Raw genomic sequence first — 21,376 nt, 5'->3', positions numbered from 1 at the left:
AATAAAAAGAATGTGTGTGATTAGTCTGTTTAATTTAAAAAAGCAATCCTTGTCCAAATAAAAACAAGCACACAGCTCCTCAATTAGTTAAACAGCTCTTTCAAATGTTCCCAAAATGCTAAACATGTTCCCAAGTCCCAAAAAAATAGGTAAACAAACACTTAAATAAATGGCTTTGGTATTTTCATTATTACATGGAAAACAACTAACATTAAGATATACATAATATGAAATACTGATGCACAGAGAAGATCTCATAGTCCTTCATAAAAAGGCTGCTTTGCAGGAATATGTGTTTGTAAAGGAAGGCCAACAGAGCAGCCTGATTTTCACAGCTGTGCAGTATAGTTTCCCAAAGAAACCTGAAGAGATGCCATTTACCTTTGGGGAAGTCGCAACCTTCCAAAGATAGCTAACATCATCTGCGTGTCCATGAGAGGTGATCATCTTCTCATAAATGCATGGGTGATAGGGGGCTTTCCCCTCACCTGAGAAGTAAACATGTTCCTGGGGTGATACCCCAACGGTGATTGCGCAGATGCCCATAAAAACATCATCGATGTGGAGAGAGGCGTTAAGGGACAAAGTAGCCTGGTAAATTTTGTCAGCTACGTCCCTGGACACTACATAGCCCGCTCCTGCAGTGTAGTCTGGGTAGGTGGACCATGGGTACATCTGGACGGGCACGTAGTATTTGCTGTTCTTGCGTCGAATAGGAGGCGAACCACGGTGAACGTGTCCCACCCAGAGATCCACAACACCCTGAGCGCTGAGCTCCTGGAGAGAACGGACCAGGTTTGGTATGTGGACAAAGATGTCATCATCGGCAGACATTAAAAAGCGAGCGTGGGCACAGTTGGCATGCGCCCAGTGGAATTGCAGCAGGAGTTTCACAGTCAGGTTGTGGAAAGTGTCCAGAAAAGCCTGCTGGACCAAGTCTTTGTAGATCTGGTCCTCAGCCTGGAGCTGTTTCTGAATTGCATCATGTTTGTGTCCATCTGGGTGGACACCCATAACAAACACCACCTTCACATTGACACCCAGCTCCCTCTTGATGTAAGTCTGGTTCCCCCATGTAGAGCGAATCGCTTGCCTTCTCAAAAAGTGCTCCGGGGAGGTTTTAACGAAGAGAAGAAGCAGCACATCCTTCTCTATGCACGTGTTCTTGTGGTCTATGAGGTATGGAAAGCTATTGAAGCTGGAAGCCTCTTCACGGCTCACGCTCAAGGACTTGTTGATGAAGTTGTAGCTGTTGATCAGGTAGCGGTAGGAGAAGGACTTCATATGGCTCACAACGTGATGGTCCACCTGCTCCCAGTACAGCATGAGTGTCGAGAGGACACAGCACATGAAAATTAGCTTTGGGAACTGATATTTTTTGACCCTCCTGAAATTCATTATCATTCTGATACCTTAACTGCGCTTCTAAATCCTTTCACGTTAAGACTCTTCGAGTTCCTGTTCTCAAATTGAACTTGTCTGAGTTCCATTATAGGTCATACAGGCATATTGCAGATGTGCAGGGAAAAGGCAAGTGTGACCTCATTGCCTTGTTCTTTCTTGACTTCCTCAACCAGCAATAAGTTTAGTTCACATCTGTCTTTTGTGCCTCAGCATTGTCACCTAGTTTGTTGGCATATCTCTTCAACCAAGGACCAGCAGTCTGTGAAGAGAGCAAATGTTATTTCCTTACCATTTTGAACTTACAGTAATCATGACCTTAATCAGGATGAAGATGAAAGATGAATAGGGGTGCACAGAATGTTCGGCAACCGAAATTATTCGGCCGGAAATAACAAAAAAAGCAATGAAAAGGCGAATAAATTTGAACAAACAATGACGTGTTTGATGACGTGACCAAATAGCCTAGCAACCAGAGTGAGACGCGTGAATGTCACGACCTCCATTTCCGGCAGCGCACTCGGAGAGATGAGGGGGCACGCGCATGCACGAGCTACGTGCACGAGTGGTCAGCGAGCGCATGCTCTTCGGATGTTGACAACCGTGACATTGTTTACTGTGGATACGTGCGTTTGTTTTGTTTCTGTTCCGGAGTATTCTGTCACGTCGCGAGACGTAAGAGAGTAGAGTACGGAAGCAAGTAAAGACGTATTTATTTAAGGGCAGGCAGACAAATCCAAATCCAAGACAGGCAAAGGGGTTATCGGGCGATCGGCAAACAGGCATAAACGGGGCAAAGCAGGAATCAAAGTCGCGGTCACAGAAAACAGGGTCAAAACACAAAACAAGAAACATGAACTAGTACTATGGACTTGGAGCGGAAAAAACCAGCGGGGACTAAATGAACTATTCTATAGTTTAAATTAAGTAAATCTATGAAGGAACATTACATTAACAACGCGTCTAACTATGCTATATCTACTATAATACTCCACGAGGTGTACAGGGACGTGAGCGGTATATATCCCCAATATAATCAGCCATATAGAACCAAATAGAACCATTTTTTGCACTCTTGTCACTGTGCTTTTAAATGCACTTTTTTGTTGTAGGCTACAGAGTGTTACATTCTTTCAGCAGTCAGTTATAGGCCTAACATTGGCTATTCAAGGGGGGCTCAAAGATGCACACATAAAAATATTTTTATTTTACTAATTTATTTATTTAAAGTTATATTGTGCCTTGCCTGCTGGAATGAAAAAAAAAACGTCCAGTGTTAAATAAATATTTTGAAATTGTAGTTTTTGTAATTGATTTTTTTCTTTGAAAAGCAAGACAAAATAGTAAAAAGCACATTTTGACTATTTAATTTATGCAGTGGTGAAAAAAATGGCAAAATAAATGGGAAAAATGCGAAAAAACGTGTTCAGTATTCGCCAATTTTTCATTATATTCGGCTTCGGCCAAGAATTTTCATTTTGGTGCATCCCTAAAGATGAATGATCAATAAACTGACATATATCTGTAAAATTTAAATTCTTAGACAAATGAGATTATTTTAAATGTGGATCTTCAGTAGTTTGAACTAAATCTGCATGCCTACAAATCTACATAAGGCTTGAAGATGTTTATGGTGAAGTATTCATGACAGGTTTTTTGAGTTTTTGTTATTAACCAGACTCTGTCAGGCATTAATGGGTGTGGTGTTGTGGTCTTAGTTATTTTAATATGGATATTACCTGGTCAACAAAACTCTGGCAGGAACACCTGTCAAAATAGGTTAATGTTTACCAAGTATTTCTGTGAGTTTCTCATCATGAGATCTGTTTGACGCCATTTGTAAACTAGAAGCTGAGCCTCATACAGGGCTCCTCACCAACATTTTTGATGCAGAAAGCCAGCCTGGTGCTATATAAAACAATAGGGGGCTTTAAAGAATAGAATGAATGAAAACATGTTAAAAGCTGTGTAAACATTTTGTGGACAAAAAAGATCATTAGGACAGCAAGTCTATGTAAAAGCGTGGCCTTTTAATAATAGAGGTGCGAGTCATCTTTCAATAGGCCCCAAACAGACTGTGTTTAAAGAGCTTTGAATTCTTTTTAGTTCACTTTGACTTATTGTAATATGGCTCTACATGCACCTGTTCTCTGCCAGCAGTAGGACTTACTGGTTTAACTTTGAGATAAGAAAGATACTGTTAGGGGAAACTGAGCAAACATATTATAAAATGGAAATAAATTATATCTCATTTGACTTGCATGTCCAACAAATAGTAAAGAGTAGTAAAATAAGTACAAAGTACAGATCTACTAAGCATGCTGTGATATTAAAGCACCATGTGTGCACTTTAACAGCACTCATGTTTATACGGTATATATTTAAAATAACCTATAGAATCTAAAAACTAACCTCTAAAAAAAGGGGGAGGGGAATCACATTGCACAAGATTAGATCATAATCCTAAAACATTAAACTGAATGAATAAATCAAAATTAATACCAGGAAATGGTTATGTTCAATTATTTCTGTTATATAACACTTGCTGTTATGTAGTTACTGTGTAATAAAAAAGGTTTATAGATTAACATGTAGCTTGAATGGTTTAAAAATAGTATTAAGTAGGCGGGTTAACAAATTATAGTTGAAAAATAAATAAATTAAAGGCACGTTCAGGTAAATGCCTTTTTTGACGGCTTGTAAACAGTTCTAAGACTCTCACTAATCCCCCACACACCCTAACAGAAATTGATCTACATTTATATACGGTATTTTATATTTACACATTTTTAACATTAATAAGATTCTGACACTACAATGACTTGAAGTACAGTGAAGGGTCAGGGCATTATTTTTGTAATTTATAAAAGTAAGTAATGACACCTTGTGATTTAAAGTATTACAGCACATCATGCCTAATACATTGTAGTGCTTAGAGCACTTCAACCTAAAACAACTATAATACACCAAAGATATACATTCTTATCTACAGAAGATTGGCTTATGTATTTAACTGTATTGTAACATTGTAGAATATTAAACAAGACCACTGTATTATAAGCATTGGTAATGCTCCACTGCCAAGTGTTTCAGGGTTAATATGTGTATGTATATATATATATATATATATATATATATATATGCAAGAATGTAAGCTATTGCCGTCCATACTATCTCATTACACCCAACGCACAAATGGCACCCTCACTCAGTGCACCTTGATTCGGCTGGAACACTTTGAATTACATTTTGTGCAATCTAAGTGGAAACTGTGAACAAATTGAGGAAGCTTTATAAATAATTTAATTACAATTGCTTGAGATTGATTTGCATAGGTGGGCAGTTTGGAAAGCCACATGAATGTGTTGCTGGGGTTTTTTTTTGTTTGTTTTTTTTGAGGGTGGGAATTTGGCACAATGAAATGAAAACAGTAGATGAAGTTTAAAGAGAATTTCAAAGACACAGCATTTGTAAACACTCTGACTCACAGTACAAACATTTCACTATTGACATTAGGTTTTAGTCTTGGAATGTATTTCTCCTGAAGCTGAAAGGCTACTTAGAGGTAATAGCCATGCTTTTTAGGTTTATTACTTGAAAATTTGCTGATCCCCGCCATGCCGTCTATCTTATCTGACAACGCTCAGGTAATACAGCGTGCACTTTCCACATAAAAAGCCACTTCTGTGTCCCGCTTACAGTAGTTAAACGTTCAGCTTGTTTTTATACCAGTGAGTTTCTCACCACTGAGCTAATACTCTCATTTAAACAGAAGCTGTTTGTGTCTGTGGTAGTGTGACATATTCCAACCCCCCCCCTTCACTCTTTATGCAGAAGTGTTACTTACCAATGCACAAGCCATCATCCCTGTAGGAAAATCTGTCTCAGAGAGGAGCCTGACACAGACGGGTGCTCAGTCCAAGGTAACATGTGACTGAAGCCTGAACCTGAGCTTTTTTTCTATGTGGGTTGGACTAAAGTGGGAGGTGATTTAGACATGAGGCAGTCACACAAGGCTGTGTCATGCCTGCTCAAGCGTCACAGAAACTTGGGCGAAATTGTGTAAGTCATGTATAGAGAAGAGATGTGCAAAGATCAACACATTTTTATACAACTGCATATCAAACTTTTTTTTTTTTTACATAATGGAAGTTGGTTTATTGGCCAGTTTTATGCTTGGCAGTAAAGAATCATGAGACTGCATGAGACCTCACACTAGAATAAAATTTGATTTCTGCTTAAATATGAATTGAAATGAAATTTAATTAAGAATGTGTTTATACTTTAATTTGAACGAGTTTAACTAATTACCCTGTCCAGGGTGTACCCCGCCTTGTGCCCGATGCTCCTTGGGATAGGCTTCAGGTTCCCCGTGACCCTGAAGGAAGGATAAGTGGTATAGAACATGGATGGATGGAGTTTAACTAATTGTCATTTTAAATACGTTTTAAAATGACACGTTATGTGTTTCGTTAATATTTGAATTTTGATACTGAATTCGTAAACTTTTTACAAGCTTAACATATTTTCTATTATTGTTGTTGGTATTTTTCTTCTTTGTATTATTATTTTTATCATTATTATTATGATCATTATTATTATTATTATTATTATTATTATTATTATTATTATTATTATTATAACACACTTTTGGTTGTGAATGCTGGCAATATTTGCGCTGTCCAGCTAAAGTTAATACTTTTTACTGTTTAGATAAACAAGACTTGACTAGTAGCTTAGTGCTGCTAATTGTGCAGCTGTCAAAAGCTGCTTTAGGCACACTCGTAGAAACGAAGGTACATGCAAAATGAAGACATGTAAAGTATCTCACAAAAGTGAGTACATCCCTCACATTTTTGTAAATATTTGATTATATCTTTTCATGTGACAACACTGAAGAAATGACTCTTTGCTACAATGTAAAGTAGTGAGTGTACAGCTTGTGTAACAGTGTAAATTTGCTGTCCCCTCAAAATAACTCAACACACAGCCATTAATGTCTAAACTGCTGGCAACAAAAGTGAGTACACCCCTAAGTGAAAATGTCCAAATTGGGCCCAAAGTGTCAATATTTTGTGTGTTCACCATTATTTTCCAGCACTGCCTTAACCCACTTGGGCATTAATTCTTAAAGGAATTAAAGTTACACTTACTGGTATTGTGTGTAAGTTAAAATGTGTTTGAATTATAATCTCTATAATCATTTAATATTGTGCTTGTTAAGTGCATACAGTACTTGTTAGGAGATGAGAACAGACAATTAGAATTGCCTCCTGAGCTATGTATTCATGCAAAATAATGATTCACATGTCTGATGTTGAAAGTTTGAACAACTCTAGCAGGTTCGGCAGGTTTATGTAGGCTTAGTGTAAGTGGAAAACTGAGCAGACACACGAGCTGCTCATAGCCTGAAGGGCCGAGATAGAATCTTCTTTGTGAAACCTACAAAAATTTCGAGTTCCATTTTTTTAAAACTCACCACAGTGAAAATAAAAATGAGGTGTATATCTTCAGTGAGACCTGTGATATCAATTATAAAACAAGAAATTGTTTTGATCTGTGATGTCGACCTCATCAGCAAGCTTTAATAGCTCTTTTTGGGTGTCGTGTGCATTATTCTGTCTCAGAAGATTATTTTCTTTTTGAGCACAGACACTCTTATTGTTTCTCCCCATAGACACATTATGAATGAGCTGATTGAGACGGAGAGACTCTATGTGGAGGAGCTCCAAAGTATAATTGAGGTATGTTGGTCAGTTTATTCATAAATATCTATGACTAAGTTTTGTGTTACGTCAGATGGAGGAATCGCCCTTGTGCTCTGATTATCCGGTATATTTGGTATACACATGGGATTGTCAAATGCAAACCATGTAAATAGATGTGCAGATCTTTACATAGCAAATGTCTAAGTCATTACAGTTGTTGTTGGCTTCACAGTTTCAATTTTATGTGTCTCGTGAGCTTATTCTCTAAAATAAATGTCTCGAAAAGTTGTCTCCATATAGCACTGATACTGCTACAAATACCAACATGGGATTAACCTGAAATTGGCAAAGTTCAGTTGTATTTGAAAATACCTTTGTAGATTCAAGGAACTGGAGATTAAAAAAAAACAAAATAAAAATCCTCAAGGCAGAGAAGGAGTGTCCTGTTATAGTTTCGAAGAATGAAGAAAAGTGATGCTTGCCACTTATTGCTTTACTGTGTGTTTTTTTGCTATTAGGGTTACGCTGCAGCACTGGATAATTCAGAAATGACGCATCTAATACCACATGTGCTGGAAAACAAGAAGGACGTGCTCTTTGGCAATCTTGATGACATTTACACTTTCCATAATAGGCAAGAAATTTTTTGACACAATCACATGATCACATGAAGTTATCCTAGTACTACCAAAGCTCAGCTGAAGTTTCCTGCTGTGGCAACTGTCACTCACATGCTTACTACATTCCTATCATGAGTTAAATAACTGCATGCTCTACAACAGACCAGTTGCTGTTATTTGTACACTTTTCACATAAACAGTTACAGTTGCAATCAAAATTATTCAACCCCCATTGCAAATCAGGTTTACTGTCAAAATTTACAGACTTTCAGCTGTTTGCAATGAACAAATCAAACAAAAGCAATTAAAATAGATCAACACAATGAATGCTTCAAGTGGAAAATACAATTTATAATGACTTCTCCAGTCTCAAAATTATTCAACCCCCTGAATAGAATCCCTCACAACAGCACAAATATGGGCTTCATTAGTTTCACCAGGTGTGCTTGAGCTGAAACACATGAAATACCTGAACTGCTTAGGGGTAGTAGCTGCACCCAGATTTCTGAGAAGACAGGTTGTGAAATACCCTCGGGCAAAAGACCTGCAAGACTTGGTGGCAACAGGCACAGTTTCAGTGAGTACAGTAAGGTGTGTACTAAACGCAGAAGGTTGAATGTAAAGGAGATATTTGCTGCCTTCATTTGCAGTTCATTTATTTCATAATTGATTATGTGCACAATCTTCTCCCAAGCGCCCTTCACCTAAGAGCGTGTGAACCAACAGTCTTTCATCTATATGCAGTGCATGCAGCCACCATATAGATGCAGTTAGATCACAAACAGGAACATATGGTTTTCACATGTAGTATTATGTGTAAAAAAAAACAAAACTGTCAAACTGTTGTCTCTTTGCTAACACAGCACTGCTGCTATTATCTAACAGTAGAATATATGGTAGTGCCAAAGATATACATTTATGTATATTTATTCACACATACATACTCTCTCTCTCTCTCTCTCTCTCTCTCTCTCTATATATATATATATATATATATATATATATATATATATATATATATATATATATATATATATATATATAGTTGCAATCAAAATTAATTAACCCCCCATTGCAAATCAGCTTTATTGTCAAAATTGACAGACTTTCAGCTGTTTGCAATGAACAAATCAAACAAAAGCAATTGAAATAGTTCAACACAACGAATGCTTCATGTGGTTTCTGCAAATTCAACTGAAAATACAACTTATAATGATTTCTCCAGTCTCAAAATTATTCAACTCCCTGAATAGAATCCCTCACAACAGCACAAACATGCAAAACAGGTGTTGTCTCAAGCACACCTGATGCAACTAATCAAGGGCTTCATTAGTTTCACCAGGTGTGCTTGAGCTGAAACACATGAAATACCTGAACTGGCTAGGGGTAGAAAATATATGACATACCTGGATGGAGCAGGAAAGGAAGATATCAATGGCTGCACCCAGATTTCTGAGAAGACAGGTTGTGAAATACCCTCGGGCAAAAGACCTGCAAGACTTGGTGGCAACAGGCACAGTTTCAGTGAGTACAGTAAGGTGTGTACTAAACGCAGAAGGTTGAATGTAAAGGTGATATTTGCTGCCTTCATTTGCAGTTCATTTATTTCATAATTGATTATGTGCACAATCTTCTCCCAAGCGCCCTTCACCTAAGAGCGTGTGAACCAACAGTCTTTCATCTATATGCAGTGCATGCAGCCACCATATAGATGCAGTTAGATCACAAACAGGAACATATGGTTTTCACATGTAGTATTATGTGTAAAAAAAAACATTTATTATTTATAATAAATTATATATATATATATATATATATATATTGCCAGTAACAGTATTTGGAATGGTCCATTGCTCTTATAAGTGCAAAAGTGTTTCAGTTTGACTTATATGTTTTGTTTGAATAGCCTATCACGTCACAGCTTTTCAGTGGGATTGAGGTCAGGACTCGGATTTGGCCAGTCTAAATTGCTGTGACATTTTGTTGTTCCTTGATGCGTCCTGGAATTTGTTGGTCCCACAGTAATTGCAGGCCTTCCCTGAGCAAGCACACCATTTTACTATGTGCTGTGCAGTTGGGGTGTGGTTTTCATGTTGGAATGCAGTATTTGTTTGTATTTTTGCTTCATTGCTTTAACCTTATTTAAGAAATAAGGTTAGACTTTTCTTTAATGTATCAGTAGATCATTGTACCATCAGTTCAGTTTTTGTGGGTTGTCCACTTCCTTCTTGATTAGATTAAAGATGCACAGATGCAAACAGTCATTCTTGGTTAAGGTCTGTAACATTGGACCTTGTACTGTTCCTGTGGTCTTTAGGTTGAGTAAGAGTGGTTATGCCTTTCTTCAGTTTGAAAGCTCACTGTAGCATAATGAAAGCACAGATCATTTTGTAACATCTTCCTGTCTTGGGGACTTTCATCCATCAGCTCTCTGCAGTCATTTTCTTTTATATGCCGATCTACCCTACGCCTATTAACCACTGTTCACTAGAACAAAGTTCTTGAGATTTTCAATAGTTATTCCATCATCAGTTTTCATACATCATATACTATATGGCCAAATGTTTGTGGACACCTGACCGTCACACCCATATATGGGCTCAAACCTGTTCCAGTATGGATGCTGGAACACTGACTGCCTCATCATCCAACATCAGTTGCTGACCTCACTAATGCTCCTGTGGCTGAATGGGAAAATAACCAAAGCCATGCTCCAAAATCTAGTGGAAAGCCTTTCCAGAACTCTACAGGCTCTTACACCAACAAAGGGGGACTAAGTCTGGAATATGATGTTCAACAAGCACATATGGGTATGGTGGTCAGGTGTCCACAAACTTTTCTTTTGTCTCATAAACTTCACGAGAAAAAGAGGACCTGCTAGAGAGGGAATGACAGTTCATATAACGTAGGCGATAACAGGAAAAAACTTGTTGCAGAGAGCATCATGGTCAGTAAAAGTTGCAAAATTTGTTTGCACAAGACAGAATAAAGGGATGCTTGTTAGGCAACCACAGATAACAGGACCTAACTGATAACAGGAAGGTGTTTCACAGATGTTGCACAGCATTAAACTTAACAATAAGCAGATAAAAAAAAATACGTCATTGTTTAATTAAGAAAAAAAGAATAATCCTATCCTATAATCTGAAAATTGCTGTGTTATGTAATGTAAGTAATAAAACATTTCAGGACATGCTGTTATTGGAAAACACTGCCCCATCCTTGATTATTTTCCTATAACAGAGCGTTGTCATTTTTTATTCCTTACACAGCGTAATAAAATTTGAATTGAATTGCTCTCGCTTCCTTCTCGCATCCTTAGTTATTTCACTTGTATTTTTTTTTTTTCGCAGGACATTTCTCAAAGAGCTGGAAAATTGCATGGAGAAGCCAGAGTTAGTGGGAACATGCTTCTTGAAAAGAGTGAGTAATTCCATAAGACCTCGATGAAAGCAGTTGCGCCGCAGGCCGTGCACTGAGTCTAGGCTCTAGGATATTGCTTGGATTGAAAATGAAAGGCGGTCTGCCTCTGCTGTCCCACAGAAAGAAGAGCTGCAGATCTATGAGAAATACTGTCAAAATAAACCTCGGTCTGAGGCTCTCTGGAGGCAGTGTGGGGACAGCCTGTTTTTTCAGGTGACTCTTGAATTCTTATACTTTGCCTTCAAAATTCTCGTTTTATAGCTTCTGTTTTTCGTATATAATAGATGATTATGCGCATGTAACTATTCCTTTTGGTACAGGAATGCCAAAAACGGTTGGACCACAAGCTCTCTTTAGATGCATACCTGCTAAAGCCTGTGCAGAGAATCACCAAGTACCAGTTACTTTTGAAGGTACTGTGTCATGTTTTGGATTACCTTGTTATTTGGACTTTGGAGATCTCAAGTTAATTTGTATGTGTTTTATAGGAAATGCTGAAGTGCTGCAAGAACTCAGAGGGCACGGCAGAATTGGAGGAAGCTCTGGCCACTATGTTAGACATGATAAAATCTGTCAATGATTCAATGCATCAAATTGCCATCACTGGCTTTGAGGTATTTGCATGAAAGAGCCTGTTGCTATTAAAAAACATGTTTAACACACAAAGGTGCACAAAAGGTCTCTTGTATATTTAGGGTGTACACAAAGGACTCTTGTATATGGTGCTATTTCTGCACCGTCACATGGTCATCCTTAAATTTTCTCATCCCTAGGCCAAAAATTTAAAAAAAGAGCCAAAACCAAAATGGAAAAATTTTAAGCTTTAACTCATTGCTCAGGAAATTAGCAAGAATTAAACAAATAGATAAAGTAGCATAAAATCAGATAGCTTTTCCCTTTGATTTCTATAAATGTTTAGGCCTTGCAGACTTTTTATTTTTATTTGTTTATTTATTTATTTATTTATTTATTTCAAATTGAATTGAGTAATTTTGTAACACATTCGACACATTGTGTTAGTTTGTATTTTGCATCAAATATTTTCATTATTATCATGCTTTAACCTTTGCATACAATAAGACTATATAAGTGAATTTCCCTGTTTCTAGCTTTTCCCCAAACAGTTCACTGCAGCAAAAGTAAACGAGCAAATGGTGGCACAGGAAGTCTCAGGAGTGTGTTTTTTAATTCTTGCTAATTTCCTGACCTAATTTCATAATTGTTTGCTGTTGAAACCATTAAAAGCCTAACATTGTGCAATTTTGGGCTTTTTATTTTCACCCAGGAGTGTACTCATTAGAAATAAATAACGGTGATGGTGTCTCTCCTATCTAGGGTAATTTGAACGACCTGGGTAAGCTGCTCATGCAAGGCTCTTTCAACGTGTGGACAGACCATAAGAAAGGTCACAATAAAGTCAAGGACTTGGCGCGCTTCAAGCCCATGCAGAGGCACCTCTTCTTGTACAATAAGATGATTTTGTTTTGCAAGAAGCGTGAGGAGAACTCGGATGGCCATGAGAAATCCCCATCCTACAGTTTCAAGCACTCTCTGAAGGTACAGACAAAGATTTGGCCTTATTTATATGATCCTTTCTGACATTTACAAACAGGAACTGGTTTGTGGTTGAACCTATATGTGTGATACAAAAAGGCTATATGTTGTCAATTTCCTCTTACTGTTTCTGCTCCGAGACTGATACATACCAAATACACACCAAAAAATCCTTTACAGAAAAACACAGTGTTTGTACTTTAAAACTACAAATATAAGAGTGACATTGGTAAAACATAACGTTAGCATTCTGCTGGATAATGATATCTAACACTAACGCTATGTATACTTTAGAAACCACACTGAAAATATGCACTACATTTTGAATAGCCAATCAGTTATAATACATCTTTTGTTTCTAAAGTATATGATATAAGTTTCTAAAGTTATATCATGCAGTCTATTGGTAAAGGCTTAACATACTTTACCTATGGATAGTTTGATTGCCTTATAGGTAGCTAGAGAAAAGATGAATAATAAGAAGCATCAAAATAAAAATTTTTTGTGATGTAGAAATATACAGATGTGGCCCTTAAGAATGCACGGTTTTTCATAGGGTTTCACGCGATTTCGTCACATGTGATCACGTGTCACCCTGCAAGCACGCGTCTTAGAATTTAAATCCATTTATTGTGCTTCACACATGGAACAACATACTGTAGCTGAACACATAGTACACTAAAAAAAATGGAATGTGTGGTCCTGTTGGAAGGTCCAGTGACGCCTGAGCTGCAGCTTCCTCACAGACGGCATTTTCTCTTAGGATTTCCTGATACTCCAATGAATCCATCTTGCCTTCCACACAGTGCAGGTTTCCAGTGCCAGAGGATGCAAAGCAGCCCCAGAGCTTCACTGAGCCTCCACCATGCTAACTGTGGACAGAGTGTTCTTTCTTCATTCTTCTTTCAAAAAAGTTCCAGTTTTGTTTCATCGCTCCACAGAACACAATCCCAAATCTTCTGTGGCTTATTTATATGATTTTGAGCCGACCTTTCTTGTGCTTTTGGGTCAGTCGTTGTGTATATATTGGAGTTCTGGCATGGAAACTCTCTGTGTTTAGTATGCGCCATACTGTGCTCAGTGAAACCTCAGTGCCTCTTGCCACCAAGTCTTGCTGCAAATGTTTTGCGGTTACTCGAGGGTTTGTCAAACCTTCTTTCTCAAAAGTCTGGTTGCAGCCGTTGATAGCTTCCTTTTTCATTGCAACAGTATTTCTGTGAAAATTCGTATCTGGTCCCCCACCAGAGATATTCAACCAGAAAATGAGGGAAATTTTCAAAAATCGCACTGTCTTACCCCCATAAAAAAGAGAGATATCTCAAAACTGAAATGCTCCGCATGCAAACTATATTTACCTAGATACCCCCGTAAAAAATTAAGACTGAGATGCAAAACATTTACCTTGAAATGTGCTCTAGAGATCAGTTTTTGTTCCAAGGAACTATGACAATTTTGAGCGGAGATATTGAGGTTTCCGTAAACAGCTGTATAACCAAAATTTGTTGTGCGCCAGGACACAAAGATAGTCATTGTAGTTAAACCTAGTAAAATAATAATAATCATCATTTTAAAAATGGTGGTTTTGCAATGCGAATACAGGTAATCACTCAAACAAAAAAATTAGAAAACTTTAAAAACAGTCAAGCAACCATCTTTGCAATTATTGGACAAACTGAGATGGAATGATCCTTATTTAACATCTGTAACAAGTGATAAAGGAGTCATTTGATGTGTCCATTTCCTCTGTGACAAGGAGGGCAATCCTGTTAAAGAACTGAAAAGATATTTTTTGTAGGAATCTTTCTGTTTAGTTTCTAAGTTTTTGAATATGTCTTTTTCAGTTGTGTAGTTTCAACTTGGGCTTGAAATATCTGGTCAGTTTAGGAGAAGGCAAATGCCATGCATCTTCTCAAGCCAAGGACCATCATGTTAAGTTTTTAGCCCTTGAAGCTAATGAAGCATCGCATAGGCTTCATCGAAAAATTCATGGGTACTGTCACTGAGCCCATATTCTGGGAAGGTTGTCCTACACTAATGCTTTGTTTTGTTTTTTGGCTATAAACTGTATCACGTCACTTCTGTAGTTTTGCCGATTAATAATCTTTTATGAATGTCTGGATAAAAAAAAAAAATGCCATTTAGGTCCCAGGATACCAGAAAATTCCTTCGGGTTTCAGCCGAAAAAACTATATCGATAAATATAACTAAATAGCGCAGTGAAACATACTCGTACAAGGAAATGTTTGATGTGTTCTGTGGCAGATGAGTGCTGTTGGAATCACAGAGAATGTGAAAGGAGACGCCAAGAAATTCGAAATCTGGTACAATGGAAGAGAGGAGGTCTACATCATTCAGGTGAGGGGCAGAATAAGACATGAAAAAGTGTTTTGATATTTGAACCCACAGTCATGTACGATCATGTTTATTTCTGGCTTTTCTAGACTTTTTTTGTGTGTCTGTCGTGTGTCTGTAAAGCAAGATTTGACTTTCAAATAAATTCGAAGAGTAGACTGAGACCAGGCATGCACAAACAGCACACCCACACAGCATCACACCACCACCTGCATCGTCTACGAGCTTCTTGCAGCTCGTTTTATTTCTCTACTTGACCACTGGGGGGCACTGTTGACTTTCAGGATGCTGCAGTGAGTCACTGAGTGAGTTGATTTGCATTCTCTCCCAGGCCTCCTCCATGGACGTGAAGAACACGTGGGTGTCCGAGATCAGGAAAGTACTGACGGGCCAACTGGAGGCGTGCAAAGGTGTGTTTTTCACATCAGGGGTCAGGGATCACTCGCCCTCACGCTGTAACACAACTCAGTCACAGCCTTGGAAAGTCTGATACATCTTACAGCATACATGGTGGAGGGCGTGATTACAGAGGTGGATGTTGTAGGATGTGGTGCAGAGTTTCATCATTTCAGTATTTTATTCACATTTTTGTTAGGCGTAAACCTTAGGAATAACCATTGACCTAGATACCATAATTCTTTCCTTCATTTGCGATGCAGAGTATGTAAATGTATTCATACTTGCTGAGGGTTACATAGTTATGTAGGAGGATGTAGCACGTCCGATATGTATTCATGCTACATGCTTGTACTGATCAGGACGTCCTGTATCAACGGCCGAGCAGTAGGTACTGAATCAAATGTAATGGGTACTGTCACAGTACGCGATTTTGGACGCCAGTGTCTCATGATAAACACGAATTTCTGTATTCATATATAGTATTTGCTCTCTTACAATGACAGCTCTCTGCCAGTATAAGGACAGCACAGGTTTGGGTGTTGAGCATGTTAGAGCATGTTGTCCACTAATTGTACGGTTGGCGGTTTGATTCCCGGCCCACATGCGTTCACATGCCGAAGTGTCCTTGGGCATGACGCTGAAACCCAAGTTGCTCCCGATGGCAAGTTAGTGCCTTGCATGGCAGCTCTGCTACCATTGGTGTGTGTGTGTGAGTGTGTGTGTGAATGGGTGAATGAGAACCAGTGTAAAGCGCTTTGTAGAACCGCCTAGGTTAAAAAAGCGGTATATAAGTGCAGCCCATTTACCATTTACCATTACAGGCTGACAGAAGCAAGTCCACCTTTACATAAGCACTACCAAAGAAGCAGCGCTCATTCAAGGCAGGAGACATGTAGCATAATGAGCTGCCCAGGCAACAGTGACTGCATTGTGGTTTTGTTTTATTAATCAAATCGCCACTGCGCTGGCTTGCCACTGTCTGCATGCAAGATTACTCTGAAACATGATCTTTGTTTATCAATACAGAAGGGCTGTCATTGTAGTGAACAACCCCAGCCTAAAATGGCTGGCAGATAAGAACATTAGGGGAACTGAAATTTTTTACTGAAATTGTTATTTATTTATTTATTTATTTATTTATTTAAATTGCAGCCTACACTCACTTGTTCACCCACTTTGACTAAAACAGCTAATGCGGCATAATAGATACAGGTTAAGAATATTTAAAGCACTCTATTAAAGTCAACCAAAGCTTGATTTGAAGGCCATGTTTTTCTTTATCGAATCATTAATTGCCTTCAGTTTTATGACCACATACCCCACACCTCTCCAAAATTCCATTGCTCAGGCTTGGTCATCATCATATTGGAACATGATTGCCTCTTATATGTTATGATGCAATACTACTTACCAATCACATTTTTATTACTACCTTTTTCAGAACTTTTCAGCTCCCCAAGTACACTCAAAATATTTCTCACCACAAGCATGTTTTATAAAGCTTTGGGTAAGGTGGAGTTGCTCACAATAAAACACACATTTAATGCATAGTCCTAATAAGAGGTGTGGGGCCTCATCAGCTTCTGGTCTAGCATTCTCTCCTGGGGGACCTCCATGGAGTTTTGGTGTAGTTTAAACACTATAAACTTAGCAACGTAGTACCAAAAAACTACGCATGAGTAAATATACTATAGTAACTGATTCTGTATTTGTTTTATTATTATTGTGTGTGTGTTTTTTGTTGTTGTTCTTTTTAAAATTAGACTCCTTGAAGTTTTCATGAACTGTGTCAGGTTTGTTAGATTATATATAGGAATTATATATATATATATATATATATATATATATATATATATATATATATATATATATATATATAAATATATATATATATAAATATATATATATATATATAAAAATAATGTATGTGTGTATACATCACCGCAAACCAATGGAAGCTTTTCAAAACACTTATTTGGTTCAACTGAATATCACTGAATATGTTGTATATGTTGTATCTTCTGCCTTTCTATTGTGTCGTTATACCCACTGCAGCATATCCTCTTCTCCACTGCTGCTTTGGTGCACTGTGCTTAAACGATGTGTATCCATCATTAAACTCAGAGATTTGTGCTTATGGTTCACTGCTGTGGGAATATCCAACCTTTGAACAACCTATTTGTCTCTTACTCTTTGCAGAGGCAAGTCAGCTCCATCAAAGAATCACCGAAAACATTTACCATGCTCCCATGAGGTACTTGTTTGTGTGTTGGTGTGTGTATGTGTGTGTATATATATATATATATATATATATATATATATATATATATATATATATATATAATATATATGTGTGTGTGTGTATATATATATATGTATATGTGTGTGTCTGTGTGTGTGTGTGTGTGTGTGTGTGTGCATGTGTGTGTGAGCCCACCCAGATGAATGATCCATCTTGGTATACTGCCAAGCTTTCTGCGTGAAGCCTGCTGAATAGTTATTCAGTGAGGAGAACAGTGGGGCTCCCACCTATTATTTGTTCGCACTGTGCTTTTCTCTGGCAGGAACGTTCGCAAAATGGCCTTGAGGCAGTCCGACTCCTCCAGCCCAGAGACAGGCTACAAGCGCAGTGACAGCGGCCCCAACATGAGGCAGAAACGAGGTGAGACCTGCTGTGAGCTGCAACCAAAGAGCCTTGCAACCTGCCTCGGAATATAATAATAAACGACTCAGTTTGAGATTCCGATAACAGAGAACAGGATTAGTGAGCAGTACAAACAAGTACAAGTGAAATACAGTTTATATAGTCATGAGCAGAATGTTCTACAGCTACTGTACTACCTGCTTATTTACTGTTAAGCTTTTAGGCCACCATCTTTAATTGTGAAATTATTTGTAATTCCAATAGGCTGCCATCCAGGCTCTCTAACTGAGTGCTATTTGGCACCACGCTCCGCTCTCCCTCAGACCTGTCTCTCTCACTTACGGTTCTACTGCCTCCTGAAAATCTCCTTAAATGGATAAGGATAATTATTACTGATTATACCACAGGGTTGTTGAATTCTCAAATCTGTTTGATCAGAAGGTGTTGATTTTCTATAACAGCATGACTCAGACAGTAGTCAAATCACACGTTTATATTAACGTACTCATTCTAATACGTCATTCTTTCTATAGTTCCAGCCAACTCACAAGATCTTGTGTGGTGGATGCTCTATGTAGTCTGACTAAACACTAAAAATGAGCAGATTTTTATACAAACAAACAAAAAAAAAAGTTATTTAACAAAGAAAATTGTTTATGTGATGAATTTCTCTGATTTGTTTAACATTTATGGAAGGAGTCTCCAGTGTCAGCATTTTGTAATGGTCTATACCTCTTCTGGATGGAGGACTTTCCTGTTTTTAGGTAACATGTCCAGCTGCACTTTTTCTCTTATTAACTTCAATAAAGAGAAAAAAATAGAGAGACTGGTGAGGGAAAGACTGTTTATAGTTGTTTATAACATAAGGGATAACATTAACTAACATGTTTCATGTATAATACACAAACTGAAACGTAACTATAAACCGATTAAAAGTATGAGGTGCCATTTTTAAATAAATAAGCATTGGCAAATTGATGTTTAAGAGGAATAAAACACTGAAGGGCATGCTGTTATAGAAAAATAATCCACCATGGGGTGGTGTGATGCTACTTCATTTGAATTGAGTGGATCCACCTAGGGCTATGGCTCCACTGATCACTCAGTTTGCGTGACTGTGCACAGTGTTGTGCTGGAAAAGGTACACACTTGTGAGGTGTATCAAAGGAACAAGATTGTTCTGGGATGTCTGTGAGGGTAGGACAAATAAACTGGTTTTAAAAATACTATAGCTTAGAGGTTAGCGTGTTGCCTCGCAGCTCCGTGCTCTGTGCTACATTGGTTTCCTCCCCCAGTCCAAAGACATGCTTTGTGCTCTGATTGTAATCTGTAAATTGTCAGTAGAGTGTGAATCTGTGTGTGATTGTGCCCTGCGATGGGCTGGATGTCCTGAGTGCCCCAAGTTTGCTGGGATAGGCTCTAGGCTCCTCCGCGACCCTGTATAGGATATGCGGTACAGAAATTGGATGGATGGGTGAATGCCACAGAGCGTAATTTATTGCTATAATGCCATATAACACCAGATAATGCTGACCCGTTGCTAATTTCAATAGACTTACATTATGTACTTCTTCTTCTCACCAAGTTTCATGGTTAAAAACAAACAACTTGTGCATATACAGTACATGGGTTGAGAAGCACAACAGGGCTGTGACATTTGAAATATGCCAACTCAGAGGGGTTTTATAACCTAATTGGGACCAAAATTAGGAACTCCCTCATCTCTAGACATGTTCCCCATCTTAGCACAGATGCAAGGCCAAAACCATATTTTCCTGACTTCATATGAAGGCTGCAAATTTCTGTCCCATTTTTTTTCCAGCTCAGTTTTGTGGATGGACACAATTTATGTCACCCACGTTCACTATCAATAGACTACTTCTCCTAACTACTAACAATATACAATGGGCTGAAATATTTGATCAGTAAATCACTTGTCAGTGATTTGACTTGCCATTGTACTGTACATGGACCATATTACAGTGAATAGAATCACTAATTAAAAATGCACTGCCATCATGGAGACCAGCAATTAGCTGATATAAACGCTAGGTACTAGAGATTCACACGTGAGAGAACACCCACATATCGCATTAGAGGTCATAATTGTTATTCATGTCAGCTCTTGGAGTCTATAAGTGAAGTGTAATCATACACCATTAGAAAAATGGCACAGCGCTAAGCCTCTGATGTAATCTCGGTTCTTAAATCGAATGAATAGCAGATTTGTTTGAATATTGCAACGGCGCAACTAACCACGACTCCTTATATAAAGTACTCATTCCAACCCAGGCCAAATTGTTTTACAATTACTCTGCTTCCTTAGGTTCTTGTGCACTGGAATCTATGAAATTTCATTCCTTTGATAAATTCGACTGAAGCAGAGGGGCAATAATCCACCATAGTAGGACTCCTATATGCACTAGGTCACACAACAGCCCTACAATTAATGATTGCCAAGCATTAGCTTGTTAAGTAGTGTTTGCTCTCAAATACCCACCAGCCAGCTCTTCCCATCATAAGACAAATCCCAATCAGGGAGAACAAAGGGCAGTGAAACACACACGAAGGAAGGCGCTATCGACCCTCTTCCACATACATGAGATAACACAGTGGTTTTCAAAGTGGGGGCCGCCAGGGGGCGCCGGGGAGCCTCAACAATTTGGTGTTGATGTATTAATAACAAATAAAAAAAAGGGAGGGGATATCTTCAGACGTCTGTATTTTTAATGTGTTTTAAAGACATCTTGCAAAAGGGGGGCCTCGGTCAAATGTTAATGCCATTTGGACGGCCTTGCCCTGGAAAAGATTGGGAACCCCTGAGCTAACAGACGCCTAAGATTGACTAATGACATGTGAGTGTCGTTGCCATTCAACCTCAATCTCCAGACGGCAGGTCGAACGCTTTTCTGTCACACCACTCGTGAATCCCGGTGCCTCTTAGGACAACTGTGGTCTGGAGATCCAAATTTCTGTTGAATGTATTACAACTGATAAAGCCTTTCATTAGAATATAATACAACTCAAGATGGCTAGACTTACTATCACGATACATTGATCTTGTAAATGCTGCTGTCATGTGCGGCAGGAGTAAACCCTATGCGTGTAAGTTATTCTGACAGGTATGTCACCCCTCTGAGGACAAAAGGCGTCTTCATCGGCCCACTGGCTCAAAGCTGCGTTAATAAAGCAGGAGAAAATGAGCTCTGGGAGCGGAGTGGTACGATTCGTTTCGTCCTTTATGCTGATTGGCATCTGCACCTCGTGCCTCACAC

The 21,376-nt window shown here is 38.4% G+C and overlaps 2 protein-coding genes across 12 annotated transcripts in view; one reads left to right on the top strand and one right to left on the bottom strand.

Annotated features, from left to right (window-relative positions):
• mcf2l2 (MCF.2 cell line derived transforming sequence-like 2) overlaps positions 1-21,376 on the top strand; it is an 83,698-nt gene that overhangs the window by 43,931 nt on the left and 18,391 nt on the right. For all 10 annotated transcript variants that reach the window (XM_017478128.3, XM_017478127.3, XM_017478134.3 and 7 more), the window contains 11 exons: positions 7,079-7,145; positions 7,628-7,743; positions 11,083-11,152; positions 11,273-11,365; positions 11,473-11,565; positions 11,641-11,766; positions 12,488-12,709; positions 14,969-15,061; positions 15,390-15,468; positions 17,657-17,711; positions 18,022-18,119. In XM_017478128.3, the coding sequence (XP_017333617.1) occupies positions 7,079-7,145; positions 7,628-7,743; positions 11,083-11,152; positions 11,273-11,365; positions 11,473-11,565; positions 11,641-11,766; positions 12,488-12,709; positions 14,969-15,061; positions 15,390-15,468; positions 17,657-17,711; positions 18,022-18,119 (1,112 nt within the window). The remainder of the gene's footprint in view (positions 1-7,078; positions 7,146-7,627; positions 7,744-11,082; positions 11,153-11,272; positions 11,366-11,472; positions 11,566-11,640; positions 11,767-12,487; positions 12,710-14,968; positions 15,062-15,389; positions 15,469-17,656; positions 17,712-18,021; positions 18,120-21,376) is intronic.
• Positions 12-5,359, bottom strand: b3gnt5a (UDP-GlcNAc:betaGal beta-1,3-N-acetylglucosaminyltransferase 5a). 2 transcript variants are annotated; one of them, XM_017477288.3, is made up of 2 exons: positions 5,249-5,359; positions 12-1,663 (listed from the first exon to the last, which is right to left on the bottom strand). In XM_017477288.3, exon 2 carries the CDS (start codon positions 1,402-1,404, stop codon positions 265-267), a length of 1,140 nt encoding a protein of 379 aa, XP_017332777.1. In that variant the 5' UTR covers positions 1,405-1,663; positions 5,249-5,359; the 3' UTR covers positions 12-264.

This window comes from Ictalurus punctatus, chromosome 10, assembly GCF_001660625.3.
Source record: "Ictalurus punctatus breed USDA103 chromosome 10, Coco_2.0, whole genome shotgun sequence".
NCBI classification, from domain to species: Eukaryota; Metazoa; Chordata; class Actinopteri; order Siluriformes; family Ictaluridae; genus Ictalurus; species Ictalurus punctatus.
The sequence above is the reverse complement of the archived record's forward strand: the minus strand, read 5'-3'. Positions and strand labels throughout refer to the sequence as shown.